A 19,115-nucleotide genomic window follows, 5' to 3' on the forward strand; every position below is an offset into this window, starting at 1 on the left:
ACTAGTAAGTAAATTCAGATGATATATTTACTGTAATTTGTGAGTGAAACTAGGGTCTAGATTCACTGAGTAAATAAATGATTGGAAATTATTAATAATTATATAATAATATAATTATTATTTGCCTTTACTAAGTAAAAGGGAGGACTAAAGAGTACTAAGTTCTGGCATGGGATAATGGCGGCTCCTGCAGAAGAGCATAATAGAAAATTGTCTGAGTAACTCGGTATCGACCACTGGCCTTTCTATAGATTATAAGTTATTAAAGCCCAATATGCATACACTGAAACTTAAACAATAAATTTTACCTTACTGAAATGTTTCATTTGAACTTGCCCTAGGGGCTTTAGGGGCTGAAACCCTTGCTCTGAGTAGGCYGCAGAAAGTAACTATGATCTAAACCTGCTCCAGCAGGCCAAAGCCTTGTCTTATATTACTCTGTTGAGGGATGAAAGTTAATTCATGTTTCATTGTCAATTCATTTCTTGGTTTCACCACTAAGCGTGCCAATTTTACTGGCAGTTCAGCACTCGTAAAGYATGCATCTTCTAAGGGAGAAGGTGAGACCATCACCTAATTTCCTACAGATCATCAGATGTCCATCAGATRGGGGAACTTTGTCTTGGATTGAATTTAAATTAGCAACTTAAATGTGAAAGACTCGATATTTCATTAGCARTCCCTTGATCCACCCAGTTCCCCTAGGTGMWGTTTTAGAATGATAACCCCAATCATTCTTCAAGTTGTTATAAGCAATCAGTCTAAATGTAAGAAGATAAGACTTTTCCTGCTACTCAGTTCTATAGTAAAAACAGGTGAGCTAGGGGCTTTGATCAGACAGGTATTCTTTTAAGTCAAATTTATTCATTTTAGATTTTGTTTCTACATGTATGATACTATGCTGGAAAATAATCAAAATACTATTTAAAAAGAAGAGCTTTTTTGAAGAGCTTCAAAATGAATCTTCTAGCCAAGTTAGATTGAGTTGAATGGTTGAATTAGTGCAATGAATCTCCTCTTTAATGTACAAAATAATTTTTAACCTGTCAAAGGTGATTTCTAGGTACTTCAACCTTACTAAAAAGGACCACAGCTTTGGTTAAACTCCAAAATTCCTTTAAAATGCAATTTAAAAATGATCAGGCAAAATGCCAAGGCCTTCTTTAAAAGTCTCAGTGTCACTATCTCACTTACWTTAAGGCTTAATAGGCTGCCATTTATGTTGCTTGTTCTCTCTGTTATGTAGTCAGGGCCTTTGTAGGTATCTGCTGAAAGCTAGATTTGCTAGAGTAAATAGGAATTGTGTTAATTCCTTTTCCTGGAACAGTGATGAGATCATTGCATCGGCTTTGTGTCATGACGTGATTAAGTTTGCACTGTGACTCAGTTACTTTGTCCTGAAGGACAAAGTTATAAAATTGACAGCCACTGTGGTTATAGGACCAAAAGGCAGTATCTTGTGGCAAACATCCAGATGCTCATTCTGGGTCTGTAAACGTTAAGTCTTGCATTTTTGCAGGAAGACAATGTAAGAGTATATAATGACTTTATTTAACCAAGAATCTGTCTGGTTTCATTTCCATAGCTGTGTTAATATTTAAATCATTGACTAATCGGGTTAAGCGTAAGCTGAAACATCTAATTTTAAGGCACACCTTGTTCATGGTAGTTGTGCAACAGCAAATTCAAAACAGTGATGTAATTAGCTACACAGCAAAAATACCTGAGAGGCTTTAACTTGAAGCCTGTAAGAGAAAACAAATTGCTTTATTAAGTTACAAAATGCTTTTTCTTTTTCTTTTTTTTTTTTTTTTGAACCTGTGCATTTTTAGTGTATTACCTAGTTGTAACAGTAGTTTATAATTTTTTTTTCTCACAGTCAAAAAGAAAATGAGAAAATGAGAGTAAAAGATATCCAGTTCACATCCTGATGAGATCATAACCAAAAGCAGCGCTGTTTGTAGTCGTTTTGTACATGGTTCAATATGATTGTCTATTCACCTGAAGCCAGGACTGCAGTAGTGGCAATGCTATAAGCCACTTCCCAATCTGTGTGGGCAAAGTTTGCCAGAATGCTTACRTTCATTATGATTACAATTAGTGAGCAGTATTAATTTCTTAAATACTAAATTCACGCACAAGATAAAAGCAAAAAGCTGGTGCATGTAAAATAAGAAAGTTTGTTTCTCAGCTGATACTCAAATATAACATATTTTGAGATAACGAAAGTCACAAAGGATAATTTAGTTCTGAAAGACTTAATCATAGAATTCAAGATCGAAGTTTAACTTGTCTCAGCAAGCTTTTCATGCCAAACAAACAACACATTACTCAGCCAGTTCTCATTCAGCCGCAACAGCTAGGCTCATATTATTAGAATTTTCACTAGCACTCACCCCACACTTTTACAGAAAAGTCACTTCTCTAATTTTTTTCTCTGTAGACATTAACTTTTAGACTGTTTGTTCAAGATAAGCATCAAAATGAGGATGTAAAGGTCAATCTATGCTGGATTACAAAGTTACAAAGAAGAAGAGCCAGTTTGTCTTCCAGCGAATGCTCTCCTATCCAAATTAAACTCTTTACCTTTTATAGGCAAAAGGCTTTTTTTTTTTTTCCTCCTTTAGGAATTTGTTAGAGTTTGTTTGTGAAAGAACAGGCTCTCTCCTTATTGTGGATATATTTCTGCCCTGAAATTTTATCCGTTTGTCTTTCCATCTCTTAACCTTTTAATGACAAGACTGTCAGCTCACGGTTAAGGCCCTGGGAAGCTGTGCTGCCCTGCTTGGTCCACTGCCACCTCCACTTCACTGTCCTGCCTCTCAGCTGTCCCCACTCAGCAGGAGGAACAGCAGAACAGAATGTGAACCATGGTGTAGCTCAGCTTGTTGCTGCAGACCCACCTTTGTCAGCTGTTTAAACTAAGTTGTGGACCAGGGCAAAYGAGGTATAAACAGATATTCCTGTCTTGGGGGACAGCAATTTCTGGCAATGAAATGGGGCAGACAGTTGGGGCAGTGTGATGGTTTTAAACCATGACAGCTAAACCCATGAGAACCCATTTGTCAAGGTCTTTGGACAACACAGCTAATGGATGGTATAACTAGTCTTGATTTTAATGTTTTATAAAAACTAGAATGAATTAAAAGTTTTATGCTGCATCTTTCCTCTGTTAACAACAATTTTTGCTCCGAATTTTAGTATTTACTATGCTTTTAAAATAAGGACCTCTGTCAAGGTATCATCGAGCTGAAGGAGCTATTGCCCCCTCAGTTTGAAGTTAATGCTCCCATACCTGAGAACACAGATTACTGTRTGAACAGCTTGAGTCTTTTACAAGATGGAGTAGAATAGGTTAGTGGAAATCACCATCAGTGGTGGTCTTAGCTAACCCACTTAGYGCTGCAATTTAGTGAGTGCGTCTACATAGATTTCATATTCTAGCTAGTGTTTGATAATTTCTTAAACTGCTTTAAATCAATACTTGTGATTGACTGTTTACTTAATTGCATGATTGTAATTTAGATAAATTTGTTCAACTACCCACTGGAGAAGATAAACTGGAATATCTGAGGGGTAACATAGTACCAGGCACAACCTTCTCTTCAGAGAGGAAGAACAAATTAAGTAGCTATTTTGTAGCTGGTACATTCATTTCTTGACACTGTGATGTATTCACCCATGCCTTATCCCACTTTAGTGATCACTGAGGCAGTTGCATTAGGAAAAAATTGTTCTTTCCATGCCCACTAGCTATACAGACAAAACTTTCCCTTGTTGCATCTGCCATAAAGTATGCAGAATTCTCCTGTGTTGCCCTTCTTTTTATACTGTCAGGGATGAGTTACCAGCTACTTGAGTTTGTCCTTAAATAAAATGAGCCTTGGTCTTCCCTGCCTTCTTTTATTTACAGTAATACAGTGTATAGCCATTCAGGTCACTASTTAGTGACATCATGTTGGACTTGCAGTTTTTGTATCTTTTACTTTTGATARAAGATTGCCAGGCTGAAGAGCTTGATCCTTATTGCTCCCTTCTCATATGTGTCAGAAACAGCAACTGATAAAGATGACTGTACAGTTCTGTATTGAGAGAAAAAGGTGATTTGTATTTTATCTTCTSTTTGCAAGTTTCTGCTGTAAATTGTTTAACCTAGTCTTAAGAGAACTTTTGTTTTTACAGTTGCAGSAAAGAAACTCTGCAGTGTTTACATTCATCTGTATTTTGCAGTATGATTATAAAGAAYGATAAAATAGTATTATCTTGGGGACAACTGCAAGATTTTCTCTCATACTGAGGCTGCTGGGAGCTGGGACTCAATAATTTGGTAAAAGCATAGGAAAACTGCTCAGGAATCTTCCCATCAGTTACTAATGAAACTGTGGTAGAATCAGGCAAGTGTGTGTGTGTGCATATGCGAGTTGAAGGGAGGAAGGGAAAATGGATATAAAATCATCAAATCACTAACTGCTTGATATCATGGTAACGGCAGGTCTTGTAAATGGGACGAAGCATCCAAAAGGAGTCCAAGCATAACAAAATGAAAAGGAAAATACTGACAAAAACCAAAACATGAATGTGCTGATGAATTATGGTCATCTGCAGCGTGAGATGGAATCAGTAGGACTGATCTCTGAAGTAGCTGTGAAAGAGCTTGCTTATAGCTAGCCTATTGCACTATTCAGTCTAAATTAAATCTWATGAGATATTCTCTCTGTTTGTTTGGAATAAGTAGTGTAAGTCTGGAAGGATACATATGTCTGTGCTAAGTGCAGATTCAGGCTGACACTTTTGTTGATGCTTGTTTTCACAATTACTCTGACATTAAAGTATTGAGTCAGTCTGTAATGGCTGGTCTTTAATTACAGTGAGGGGAAGAAAGTCAAGTATGGGACTTGCTCTTAGTTTCAGAAAGCAGCAAGAATGAATAGTCTTTATTCCATATGGCTCTAGTACTATAGACCCAGGAGTTCTGCRGGGAACTGTCTTACCCCCTTGTGAGGAACGTGTTCACTTTCTGAGACCCCTCTAGGGACTGGCACTGTGTTGGTATTTGGGTGCTGGGAGCCCACTACGATTATGAGTAGATATGGAAGCTGACCAAAAAAAAACAGTACTGACATGGTCAGCAATGAGAAATACGCTCTCTCTTCACACAGACAGGTGTTTTGCTTCTGGCTGCACAGTGAAACTGGCAGGTTTGAAACCTGCTACCTGTTTATTTAATTCATAATTCAAGGCCAGTGTAATTCCCAGTGACTATCACTGTTGTTTTTGTTACRGAATTCTAATTCATTGTTTTCGGTGGGCACAGAAGGGTCGCTGTGCTCATTTGGTGTTTCAGTGCACTGTAATTTTACATAGTGCAATACTGTTGAGATTGCCTAGCTGGGTCATTTGTTGGACTTGTCACTATTACTTCCTTTTGACCTCCTCTCTGTAATTGCACATGCATGGCTTACTAGCTGCTGTAAAGATACCTAAATGCAACTGGGCTCCTTAAGAAAAGAAAAGAAAAAAAAAAAAAAAAAAAAAAAAAAAAAAAGAATAGACCAAAATGGTTCTTCAGACGTCAGCAAGGACCCACTGGCTAGCTGTTTGCTCTCAGCCAGGCACTTGCAGCCATCTGTCACAAGACAGTAAGCAAGCGTAGATTTGGGGAGACCATTTGTTTTTATGACAGTTTTTACAATTTTATGGAAATTGAACCATTACATAAAGTGTAATTTTCCCCAGAATTGATGTTTTAGAGACTTATATCCCTGTTCAGTCATTTACATCTAGTTGCTTTTTACATAAAGCACAAATATAAAGATGTTTTTCTCTCCTAATAAAAAATCTTCAGGCTTAAGTTTTCTTTTCTTTTCAGTATGTGAAGGGCTCTGTCCCTGTTTGGCACTTAAAGAAAACCTTGAGGGTTCTATATCCAAATTTTATGTGTCTCTAGAAACTGGGGAGTTTGCATGTAGCCTGCAGAGGCTACAAATGAATTAATGTTTAATGCTTTAGTATTTTGTTTACAACCATCACCTACAGTGATTTTCTAAAAAGATTTTGTTGCTCCTTTTAGTCTTTAAGTATGCATTTTTCATAATCTGCTTTAATTCTCAGTATGTCTCATCATATCTCTACTATTCCTGGGACAGTATATCTAAGACATTAAGTCTAGCTTTACAGAATTTTAGTTGTTGGAGTTCTGTGTTCAAGTCCAGGTTACAAGCACRTCAGCATGAGCTTTCCAATTTTTCTTCATCTCCAGTTAAAGTTAATCAATGTCACAAATGCACCACATCTTCTGAGGTATAGAAGGGTTCTTCTCAAGGGAAGCTAGCAATTGTGTGTACTAGATCAGACTTAAATTGCACTGACAGATTTGTATAAGAAAAACTTTGACAGCATGTACTCAACTAGCTCTGGCTTCAATAAAGCATAGTAGTCTTATTTTCAGGAGTAGCATTTTAAAGCAAGACAAGGGACAATGTCAAGTTGGAAGTGTTATTTTTTGGAGGCTTTATGCTTTAAAATTCAAATTCCACAATAAACTTTAACTGCATGGTTTACCATGCATCACAGGCATGGCTACTCAAGTGTTTGTGTCCTGACATACATAAGTATTTATGAAACTGGTAATTGTTTGGTTGCTTGTGTGCTTCTTGTGTGAGGTAAATGCAATTTAAAAGTCAACACTTTCCAAATTTGTGCTGGATGTCACTATTTTTTTCCCAATAGTGAGAAGACAAGTTATTTGTCGTAATGATTCTTACTCTTACAAATATTTCAAATCATTTGAATTGTCATAGCACCAGGGAAAGATACAGGTTGAATTATACTAGGTACTGTGTACATGAAACGAAGGCCGTCCCCAGTCCATGGAGCATACTGGTAAAAGTTGGATGTAACTCCAAAGAAGAATTTTGGAGTCAGACTATCTTGTGTCTCTCTGGGGAAATGTAAAGTCTGACAGATGACAGAATTCAGGGATCTTTTTCAAGAGTTGAGTTATTAGGACCATAAAAGATGCCAGCACTGGTAAAAGGGGTCAACATTTAAGAGGGTTTGGGGATTACATGTCAGAAGTTATTTTAGGAGAAAGACTGACAAAGAGACTATGAAAGATGTTTAAATCTGAAAACCTTCTCAGATCCAGAGAGTGATGAACTTCAGGGAAAATCTAGTTATGCAGAGAATTTTAGTTTGTTTKTTTGTTTTACAATACATTTTCATAAATGCTCTTAGTCTTTTTTGATCTAAGGCAACTAGAAGCCTCTGTCATGGATAAGAGCAGCCTCTATCACAGCTTCTRAAGGAACATAAATGTATGATCTGAGCCTAAATTGCACCTGATGTGGTCATAAAAAGTAATTCCAGTGGATTTCCTTTTTCCTTCTGTAAGGGGGAAATCATATGAGGGCGTCAGGGGTATGTGTGCCTGGGCAGTGGTGGTCTCGTCAGTCCGGCAAGGTGAGGACAGGCAGCTGCCTGGCGACCAGAGGGGGCTTGCAAGGAGTACATAAGCTCCGTATGTGGCCCCGTCTCGCTAAAGCCGATGCTTGTGGACAGGTGAAAAAGGCAGGCTGGGATTATCATTGGCACAGAGTRAAACTAGTCTGAAGTGGTACCTCAGGGAGTCAGCGGCACTCTGGTGGCAGATGAATTTGCGTTTGGAGAGGAGATTACCAGCAGCAGGGTGGCAAGTGTTTACTTTTAAAGTCATATTGATGTTGTGTTTCCTTATGGGCGTGTGTGACTTGTCAGCCCTGCAACCCTATATGGAAGTCTCCTACAGCAGCCTTGAGACACCTTTTACCAGGTAGGACTGCAGCTTACTTCCACTAATAAGGTTCTTGTAGACAGCTGGTTCTCATGGATAAAAAGAGATCGTCCTATCCAGTTCTGTCAAGTTGGACATTTTAAACTCAATAGTTAGAATAGAAACTGCAATGATGGATATTTTTCTGGGTTATAAAGACATTTTGTAGATCCTCAAAATGAGCTGAGAGCAATGTTAACAATAAAAACAAAATCAAAAAATGAAACAAGACGGAGAGCATTCTCTAGTTTAATAATTAACCTGGGTTTTACAAATCTTCTGTTACGCTTAGACAATGCCCATTAGAGCTGGTAATTTTATAGCTTTACAAAAACCATGGGATATGCCTGTGTGTGCTATATATATGTTGAAGGGCAGAGAACAGTGTCAAAGTGTCAGGAAGGGGCCAAGATGGGTTTGCGATTCTGCGGTGCATGGGAGCGGAGCCATTCCTTCTCGTGCTGTGCGTAGTCCTTGAGGCAGCTTGGCTTGCAGACTGCTAGGTGCTGGTACGTTTCCAAGTTACCAGAGGAAATTACTTTGAACTTGGAATAAACCTGCATGGACGTACAAATTCAAAAGAAACAAAGCACGTAGAATGAAATCTTGCCCTTATCAAAGTCAAAGGAGTTTGTTGTTGGCTTCAGTGGAGCAAGAATTTTATCCATAAAGGGTAAAGAAAGATTTCCGAGCTCTAAAATCAGAGCTGTGCTGTCTGATGTAGGTTTGTTGTCACAGATGCAAAGACTTTGTGGCCTTCAGATCTTGCAAATACATGTGAAAACAAGCAGGTAATTGTGTGTCTGAAATACATGACTGTATAGTGCTTGCCAAARCACACCTGGATCACTCATGCTTTCTTGTTTTTATGGTGCAGCAGCCTTGCACAGGCCTGTTCAAATGCGTTGGCAATTAGTAACATAAATATAACTTGTCCAACTTGATTTGTGTCTCCCCACCACCACCACCACYACACATACACATTATGTGTCTGTCTCTCTCTGATTAAACCATTTATAGACAGAAGAGTTGCAAGGAAGCACACTGTGATGGAGTGAATATCAGAAATATTTTTACCCTTTCAGAATGGGTTCTTGTACGTTATAGGGAGCAAGAATAACTGGTGGCCTCCCCAGTGAGTGTACAGTGTTTCTGAGCGCGTACTGTCCTTGGGTATTTCTTCTCTGCAGTTGCATAGCCTGGCATATTTAGTGAAAAACTCTTAGTTTTTCACTAAATAACTGGTAAATTGGTTAGACCTAAGCCCTTTGATGGGGCCAATGCCACCTACCTGCYGAGCGCACGTCTAACAAATGTTGTATTAAATGCTTCACAAAAGGCCATTGAAGATATTTGGGATTTTGGGGGTTGTTTTGTTTTTTTAAGAAAATCTTATGAGCAATGTAACATTGGCCTGATGGCATTTCCTTGGTAAATGGGAGATCAGACTTGACTTCAGTGATCTGGAGAGCTGTACTGCCTCTTGCATCCCAGCAGAGTCCTTGTGTTTTTTGCTAGTTATATGGGAACCCTCTAACCCTCCCTGCCTCTCCTCGTCCCATCGAAACTGTGCCACAGCTGCAAAGAAAACAAGGTTCATTTGCCTCAAAAAGTGTGTGTGTGTGGCGGGGGGACTGCAAGAGAGCCGATGAGCCTGCAGCCTAGTAGAGGCACTGAGAAGAGAGGGTGAGGTTTGGAGTTTCAGTCTCTGCCATCYGGACTATTTGTTTTCGTTTGCTGTTTTAGCAGTTTCAGCTCCAGAGRGGGATGGGAATCTCGCTAGATTCTTGTTCAACATGCAGGTTTTCACGTCCTTCTGAAACTAAGGTCTCCTCGTGCACTACGCAGGTATCTAGGGCTCCGCTCTGGATCCCTCTCTAGGGGTTGACACCGAAACACGATCTTTGCAGCATCTGCTTTGTAGGCTCCCCATCCTTTATTGACTCTGGCCCTTCACTGCCCCGCGTTGCTCTGTAAGCTGAAGCGTGCAGCGCTGCAGAAAGAACAACGGTTACTGCTGCATTTGATATATCAGCCTCACRTATGTGCCAGCAGAGGGATTTATTTTGAAAGAAATACTTGTATTTAGTAAGTTTGAACGTGATCAGTGGGGCCATCAGTTTTATGTCACATGGACTTGCTCAGGTGAGCATCTCTGTTTGTAGTATATTCTTAGTTATAGTGCTCAGCTGTAACGCGGGAAGGCTGAGTGCTTCTGCCTGCATCCAGTGCCTGTAAACAGCTCCATGCTGACAACCTGGGGGGAGAGAAGTACCATTAAATGCCTTGGGATAGGCACAAGATGGGCAGCAATACTGGCAAGTTTTCTGCTCCAACCAAACCGTTGTGCCACATTTCCAAAATTACCAACCCATTGACTTTTTTGCTGGGGCTGTCATGTTGACTGTAGTGATGTTTTTTAACACYGCTGTTTTATGACATTTTTTTTTCTTAAAAATGAGAATAAGGTCACACTAAGCAGCTGTGAATAACCCTCAACTTTCAGTAACCACTGAGCCGGACTGAGTTTGAAAAAGCAGCTTTAGGGATGAAAGGGCTCTGCGTCCTCCTGGCAGTCCCTTGAGCCAGTAAAAGGCAGAGGCAGGAAGGAGAAGTCTGAGAGGCACATTTTAAACTCAGGGGACAGCACTTACTATGGAGACATTATTTGAAATTGTGCCTACCAGGCAGTAGGAGTATGCTTAACTCTTTGCTGCCTCATTTTTTATTAGGGAAACCTACTTGTGTGGCTGCTCTCAGTCAGTGTTGGTTAGGTCCAGTGGGAACACGAGCTAACTGTCCTTGCGAAGATAATTAGCTTAATTATATTCAATTTTGAGAAAAAAGTAGAAAGCATCCCTTTGTGAGGTTAAAATACTGAGCAGCGCTTGTGGAAGAAAAAAAATCTAAGTATGTGGGAAGAAACAGTTCCGAAGTGATTTGCTTGTATCTGTGTACACAAACACAGTGATAGCTCGTAAAAATGAATCTGTTGAGGGAGAACATGGCAAACATCTCAAGTAATTGTTTATTTGAGAAGAAAACATTTGATGGTGCAGCTAAATGCCCTCCTGAGGTCTTTTTTCAACCAAAAAATTGTTTCAAATTGAAAAAACTCCTTATTTTATCCAATAAATATATTATTTCCCAATTTCAGTACRGTTGATGTCTCAGATTTGAGCTTACAGTTCATTTGAAATCCCAACAAAGCAGGAGAATTTCTTGTCCTTCAAAATGGTGAGAGAGTAGTTTACTTCTTAGGACATTTAACTCAGTCGTAAAATACAGAACGGTAGTTACAACTGCTCGGTGAAAGTAGTTCAGTATTATGAAACCAGAGTCCTTAAGAAAACAGACTGTCCCGTAGATTTCCATGTTTGACTAATTCTAGCTTTTGCCTTTTCTTGAAAATCGAATCACAAAAGTCACTTCTGCTTACGCCGAGAATCCAAGGCTCCTTCATTTATGAGCAGAGATCTTCTTCCAGTGAGTGTTTCATGTCATGTCTTTTCCAGCACTCAGCTTTAGCARTGCTGTAATACCTGAACAGCTATTCTAAATTCTAGGAAATAGTGGTATTTTTCATATCAATTACAATATTCTTTATAAGTCATCCTTGTTTAATCAAATTGAAGAGAGGAAAGCTGCTGAATGGTTATCAGCTTAGTAAAGAAAAGTCATTTTGAAACTCTTATTAAATTGCAATGAGTGCATAACTACACTGAGATTCAATTACAATTTTAATTAAAAGAATAGCTATTGATTTTGTCATTGAATATGTGTTGTAGCCGGCCCTGATAAATCAGCATTATTACAAGAGATCATTAAACCAGTTTAAGTGAATTCTTAAAGATAGAACTGGTATGGATAAATCACATAGTGATGTTGGGTAGAAGGAAAAAATAAAAAAAAATGGTGAAAAATACATGCGTTTCAAATAGTTGGATTGTTGATGGTATTCTTCATTATCGTTATTTTCATTTACAAAACAAAATGAAGACAGAAGGTGAACCTTTGTTATAAAGGGAGCGCGTGAGTAAAATCGTATGCTTGTTCTTAGCACTGAGCAGCGATCCCGGAGATCGGCCGGTATTTCTCATGACTTTTACGCGAGGCAGGACCTAACCCGCCTCCCTTGAGGACCTAACCCCCCCCGCCCCGAGCTTTTATTCCTTGCGCCCTGGGAAAACRTGTCCTGTAAACGCCGGGTTGCTTTAGGCTTGATTTTAAAATACCTCGACGCCAGAGGCCTGACGGGCCGCGTCCGTGCGGTCCCGCCTCAGCCGCGCAGGGATCCGTCGACGCGTTTCGTTCGGCAGAGGAGCGGCCGCCGCGGGTGGGAGTCGCGGGAGGCCGCCGCTGCCTGGGAGCTGCCCTCGGCCCTGCGGTCTAGGAGGGAGGCTGCTGCTGAGGTGACCTCCCAGGTCCTTCTGTTTGTATCCACTACGGATTTGGTGCATATGAAACCATTTTAATCCTTTTCATTCAAATGTGTTGTATCCGCGGACCTGTGTTCCTAACACTGACACAAGGCGCGCTGCAGCACGGGCAGCCATACGGTCAGATCCTGTTACTCAGCTGGACCTAGTTATCGATTGAAATGGAGCGTTTTAGAATTAAAAATTTATTTTGTACAAGATTTTTCGGTGGAGCACACTTTGAATTTTCTGTGTGTTATGCACAAAGGCCAATCTGTCAAAAGAAAACGAAGGTTTTACAAATTCCAGCACCTGAGAGCTGGGATATGTTAGAATTAGGGTTATCTGTGTTGCCTTCAGTTCACCTCGCAGTTTTACGGAGCATGAGCCGTTCTGTAACGGCGTGATCCCCGCTTCCCCCCGACCCCGTCTTCCCTCAGGAGAAACACGGGGATGAACACGGCAAGCGCAAAGCACGTGGCAGCGGCGCGTTCGCTGCAGGAGTTACGCGAAGTGTTTAATACGGGCGCGAGTACTCTTTAGGAAGAAAACCCCAGGTTTTGTGGTTGCAGATGCTGAGCGAGAAAAGGGCTTTACTGCGGCGATCAGCTCAGCGTGTCTCAGCTCTAAAATGCAGAACAGCGATACAAAAGTCTCCTGCATCTACAGGATGACAATTAAAGCAGAACGGATTACGGAAATAAAAATCGAAGGGCTCGTTTATAAACTTCGAGAGAGTAAAAAGGCCTGATGACCTGTAATCAGGATTTACGAGTGGTTTGTGCTCGGGTAGTGGGGGCGCAGGTTTTTTCCGGCACTTAGGATAGATTTTAGTTTACTCCAGACCGGTCGCTGGTCCCTGTCGCTGCGCAGCTGAGGGAAGCTGTGATCGCAGGAGTAGTGACAGCGCTGGTTAACGGTGGTGGGGTGGCAGCTCCAAGTGCAGCCCCCTGTGGTTTAAGGGGGAGGCCTAGAGGGGTAGCGCCCGCACGCTTGGTCGRTGGTGAGCAGAGCCTGCCGTGGTGGCACGTTTGAAGCTTGAAAGTCCTCGCCGGATTTGGGGACTAAGGGTCGTCGTCCCAAACATTAACTCCTCAGGTGTCAGTGTTATCAGCCGCCCTGGTCTTATCTTTTCCCTTTCCCTTTGGCCCAAGAAGTACTTACCTTTGCAAGCAGGAACACACGCGTTTTTCAGCGATTTGTCAAGATTTGGGAGCTGCTTCAGTAACCCGTCAAGCAGCCAGCGTCTGCGCCGCGCCGCCAGGCAATTTTGTGCGACATTCCCTTTGGCGCGGGCGCCTGTGGCCCTACGGTCCCGCCGCTTTAGGCAAAGCGGTCATTACAGACCAGCGAGATGATTAAACACGGGCGGCAGGGTCGGCTCTGACCAACTGTGGTCGGCACAGAAGGGCGCGAAGCCGCAGCCCGGCGTAGCCCTGTCTGCAGAGGGGCCTTCTGAGCAGGCGACGCTCCTGATGGCTGAGGAGGGGACTCGAACGTGCGATCGCTAGCGTTGCAGCGATTTTTAACCCGAGTCTTCTGAGGTGAAGCCCACGTAGAGGCTGGTGGAGGCTTAGTTGGTTTTTCTCTCAAGGGACGAGATGAAAGCGACTGCCTCCCAGAGATCTCCTTGAAATTCAGAATAAGTAGGGTCTTGTATTTGCACTGGTACTAAATATGAAGTCAGGATTGGCAGGCTGTGATGTGCAAAATTTTCACATGTACAGGGACCCAGAACCAGAGAGAATCTTGTTAACAAAACCAAGCCGTTTTAGACAGAGTCTGCCTAAAATTCAGCCCTGCTCAGTAATGGGGGCTTTCCCTGGGGTCTCGTTACTGTCACGTTCCATTTACAATTGTAACAAGTGCTGTAACTTGTTTCCCTCTCCTCTATCCCACCAAAAAAAATGACACCGGAATTTCTTACAAAGCCTTTGATAACTTTCTTTCTTTTTGTTCCAGGTAACTTCAAACGCGAAGCACCGGGAGAGCCTGAAGAGCAGTGGCGATGCTCTGATCCAGGCCCTGGAGGGACTGGCCCAAGCTGCCAGGTGAGCGCCCTCAGGCTCGCAGGAGTTTCCAGGGCTGCGCGGGCTCCTCTGACACAGCCTCGCCGGTAACCACCCCCGGTGAGGTACAAGCTTCTCGTGTTGCTGCCTCTGGCCCTCCTGCGCGCTGCTCTCCCCCAGACTCCTTCAGAGCTTTTCCGCTTTCCCGTTGCCGCTGCTGCGGTGCGCTTTGATCCCCGGCTGTGGCTCGCCAGCACGTGCTGCCCAGCCCGGCTAAGCACGTGTCCACCTGTGGCTAGTTTTTCTTTCTTTCTTTCTTTCTTTCTTTTTAATTCCAAACAGTTTGCCTTCTCGTAAGCACATTCTGGTCAGTGTTTCTTGGTGTAGTGGGCCGGCTGCAAAATACCCTGTTAGTGCTTTGTTTTAAAGTAATTGTGCTTTGTGCACTTGAAAGCTGACTATTTTCAAATGCACAGCCAAAGAGGTGAATTGCTTTCATTGAAGAACCTGCTGTTTTTCCAGGAGGGCACAAGACTTTGGGGAATGCCATGGCATTCCCAACAAGAACAGAGGTGCTGCTCCCAGCACCTTGGCCAAACCTCAGTTCATCCCCCTTGGAGTTTTCCTCATCCCTGTTCATCGTACGTCCCCCTTGGACATATGAACAAATTATAATTGTTCTCTGTCCTTCAAAAAAGGACAGAGGCTGCATTTTGGCCTGGTTGAAATAAAATGCACAGATAAATTGCAGTGTAAAAGTTGAACCACTTCAATAATCTTTTCAGTGCTCTTTGTGCTCCTGGTGCAGGCATTACATGGGCCAGTTGTTTGAGAAAATTGGCTGCTCAGCATTACGGCCGGGTGCGTGCTGTGTTAGAAGGGAAGGGGATATGGGCAGATGAGAGGAGGAAATGGTCAGGACGTGGTGAGTGTGAGGAGATGCTCACTGAAGACTACCAGAACATGGCATGAACCATCTGCATCCCACCCACATCACACAGCAGTTGACTCAAGCTTTTTTTGTATGACCCCTTAAATTATCTATCTAAAACAAAATAGCAGCTCTTCCGAGGGCAAGATTAGCCCCACCACTGAAAATGACAGTGGGAAAAGAAGAATTTTTCCTCTTTCAGAACTTGTTTTCACTCTCTTTCATGGCATTTCAGTCTCAGATGCACTAGAAAGCCTATTCTGTAGTTGTCTTTAAATCCTCCTTCCTGCCTTCCTCTACTTATCTGTTATCTACACATTCTGTACTCAAAGAAAACCCCAAATACTACAGAAAGCCCCAAATAAACAGCAGTTTCTCTGATTTTGACACAATATGCTCAGTACACCAAATTCTAGCTGAAGCCAGTAGTGAGTGTTTTGGTACATTATGGTAAGCCAAGTTCCTCTGCTGTGCTGAGCTCCAGCCCGGCAGCAGCAACACAGAAACCCTAAAGAGCTCAGAGATTCTCCATCTCCAGGAACGCATGTCCCTGTTCGCCTGCTGAGGAAACCACGAGGCTGCCAGGCTCTTTGGGCTGTAATGGATTCGGTTGTGGATGAACTGGCAACAGGAAAGCCTGGGATCAGCAAACTGATCAGTTTTAGTTGAATTGGGCTCTTGCGTTTATGGAGGTTATGGACGTTCTAACATCCTCCAATTTTCCTTCTTTTGTGTGCTGTCTTTTTTAGCATATTCCTTCCTAAAAACCTTGGCCCCTTGTCTCAGCTGTGCTGTGAGCCCCATTGAGAAGCTTTTTCTGAATTGCATGCAGAATCAGAAACACTTTAGAGAAGGCTACAACTAAGATCCCGGATTGAAGCCATCCTCTGAGTCATCTAAACTTCCAGGACCTTCCACCCACATATAATCACTGGGTTAAAGTGACTGAGGAATGTTTTTGCTTTGCCCATTTTTTTACAGACAGGTTTCAAATCTTCTGGTCTTTCTGTGTGGCAGAAGGAATGTACCAGCAAGCAGCATACATGCTGTCGGCGGGATATTGCTTAGACAGCAAACTGCTTTAGGTTTTCCCTGCTGCCATGTGGCAGCCATGTATTGTCAAACTCTTCCTCTGCTATATGTTCTCAGCAAGTCAGAACAGACTGTTTTTAGAGTGACATATAACCCATTCTGCTTTCGAGCTATGGCAAATCAAATCTGAACTTAAACATGTGGCAACTTCGCCGKCTATTTTTCAGTGAAGAACGTTGCCAAGATGAATTTGTTTTAGATAACTACAGTTTCTAATTTGAACTGCTGCTTTATTACGAAATTTGCTTAGAGGGTATGGGCTGATCATTTGGCTTTCATGATTTGCTCTGTGCKCCTCAAAATACGGAGTGTCACTAGGTATTTGTCATTAGCAGAAGCAGAGGCGGTTGCAAACTGGTCTGTTAGTGTACTTGCATGAGTTAAAGACAACGCATGCCAGCCTATAAATACCATCTTGTTTCTGTGGACTGGCAATGTTGTGTTAGATCCCTGTTCCCATGCTTGAAAAAAAAAAAAAAAAAAAAAAAAAAAAAAAAGGCAAGTAGTTTTCCGGCAGAAAAGAACTAGGCAAAATGTGTGCAATAAATAGGCAAGGAAGCAAAGGGGGAGGCTCACCCTGTTCAATCTAAAACATGCAGTGCTGTGTGTGGTAGGGCATTCAATCCACCTTGCACAARGTGGGCAAAACCCCGTGTGGTGCTGCCTCCACATGCTGAGCAGCACTGCACTGAGCTGTACAGGTGAAAACCAAACCAGAGACATTCGTCTATCAATCAGGCTGAAYGTGTATGTGCGGGGGAGGGGGGGAAGGGCATAATTAATAAATTATATTTTCTATTTTACAAAGGTGRTTGAGGAAGGCAGCAGTTACTGTGGAAAGGATCTTACTGAAAGGATCGCCTTTTTACACAGTCGCTACAGGACAAAATTGCTAGCTGCATATTGCTGCTTAACAGAAAAGTGGGATTTAGTGAAGTTACTGAATGGCTAGTAAGAATTTTCTAGCATATAATAATAATGACCAATGATGTGGGATTTAAACAAAAAATTTTCCCTTGAAAAGACCTAATACGCGCTACTGTTGTTTTTTTTTTTTTTTTTTTTTTTTCATTCCCAGATCCCATGCTGATGTTGCTGTTGCTTCCTTGGCATTTGAAATTCTGAAAACAGTGGGACATGAAAAGCTCAAGCCGACTGAGTGAACCATTTTTGACCAGGCTGATGAAATGCACAAGTTGTTTATCTGCTCAGCACTTTTGGCCTGTACCAACATCTTCAAATGAGCTGGGCAGACTTAATTAATTAATTTAGCCAGCAAGCTGAGTTTTTTAGCTGTGGATGAGTGTATGCATGATTAAGAAGGAAAGCCGCCCCCCCCCCCCCCCCTTTTTTTGGTCAGAGTGAATCCTTACTATTGTACCTGTTGACATTATGTATTTCAAGTATTTATTTGACATTCAGAGTTTGAAAAGCGTAAATTGAGTAACAGTATAGTTATTTCACAAGATGAGCAAAATGTTTCATCATTTTAAGCTGTCAGGATATACATATRTAATTTTTACATCAGGTGACTGCCATAGCTGTTCATTGTAAAGGGTCATCTCATTCATGCCTCTGGCTAGCTCTAGATAATACTTTTAACCACAATTTACTTCATCTCACACAACCAGAATCAACCCTGTGAGCACACAAAAGCTAAGTATTTGGGTATGTATGTGTCACAGAAGCGTGCTAGCGCAAGTTTTTAACCTAATACCATGGGCTCTTTTGCAAGAATGTCTGTACCTCTGTTGCCTAGCACTGCACAGCTTCAAGCTGCTTTGGTGAAGCAGTGTTGTTCTCAGCTGACAGTCTGCCTGCCATCTCTCTCCTCTTTGAGAGCAGGTGAGCTAATTCTACCTTTTCTTTGTCATTTATCCACAATAAAAGGTCTCGATAATCTAAGAGCCCTCCAGAACTAGCTAATGCCAGTATAAAGCAGTAACATCGCTTTTCTCTCTATGTAWGTTCCCTAGAAGAACTAAAAGCAGGTAAGTCTGGTGCTTCTCTCTTTCTTGGTGAAGTTTATCTTTCAAAGCAGCAACTACGTTTTGCCACACCTAAGGCTGTTTCCTTATTGAGAGTTGCCATTATAAGCTTAATTTTGGAGAGACCAGTTCTGACTGATGATGAGCAAGTAAACAACCCAAAGCAAATAAAATGACTTTAGTTTGTACTTTTTTAACTGGAGTTTTTTCATACTACATGAAGTATAATAAACTCTCTTTTTCATGGCTTACCAGCTGGAATTATAGCAAGTTATTAGACATGGGAAAACATTGCAGAAAGCATTGCAGGGTGGCTTTTATTCGGTAGCATTTGTTTTATAGTAACAGTCCTCTACTGCAAGCATGACCAAGAGAAATGAAGCAGGGCTGCTGAGCAAGGAGACTGGCTTCTGCTTACAGTGGCACCAACTTGCTCCACAAACAAACAAAAGCRTGCACTGCTCAGCACGTGCAGGCAGATTGCTACTGCAGGCTGCCACTTACTTACTTCTGTGGATTCATTCAGCTCTCATCACCATGGGCTACRACCCAAGCCATGATCTTCCACTGCTGAGATCCCTTGCATGTGCTGCAAACTGCTGCACTAAGGCAGCACTGCGAAGCATTATGTGCTCTAGACAGAGGCTGGGGAGGGGAGAGCTGGTCAGTGCACAAGGAGTTACTCGCAGTTCATGAACTACTTTCCCTGCTTCCATTTATATAGAGGCTGCCTGAACATAAGGATAGTTACACACACACGCACATGACTGAGGACACCTGAAAATAGGGTTTAAGCTGTTGGACCCAGTGACAGTTCTTTAAGGACCTTCATCTGTAGTATACTTCTGAAGTGCTAATGAACCTGAA

At 41.8% G+C, this 19,115-nt stretch overlaps 1 protein-coding gene across 1 annotated transcript in view; it reads left to right on the top strand.

Moving 5' to 3' along the window:
• Positions 1-18,499, top strand: part of ULK4 (unc-51 like kinase 4) — a 238,106-nt gene extending 219,607 nt beyond the window's left edge. The window contains exons 36-37 of the mRNA XM_085309970.1: positions 14,191-14,279; positions 17,339-18,499. Coding sequence (XP_085166096.1) covers positions 14,191-14,279; positions 17,339-17,423 — 174 coding nt within the window. The 3' untranslated portion in view covers positions 17,424-18,499. The remainder of the gene's footprint in view (positions 1-14,190; positions 14,280-17,338) is intronic.
• Positions 18,500-19,115: the final 616 nt, after the last annotated feature.

Source organism: Rhea americana, unplaced genomic scaffold, assembly GCF_003343005.1.
Source record: "Rhea americana isolate MKP2758 unplaced genomic scaffold, rheAme1 scaffold_309, whole genome shotgun sequence".
NCBI classification, from domain to species: domain Eukaryota; kingdom Metazoa; phylum Chordata; class Aves; order Rheiformes; family Rheidae; genus Rhea; species Rhea americana.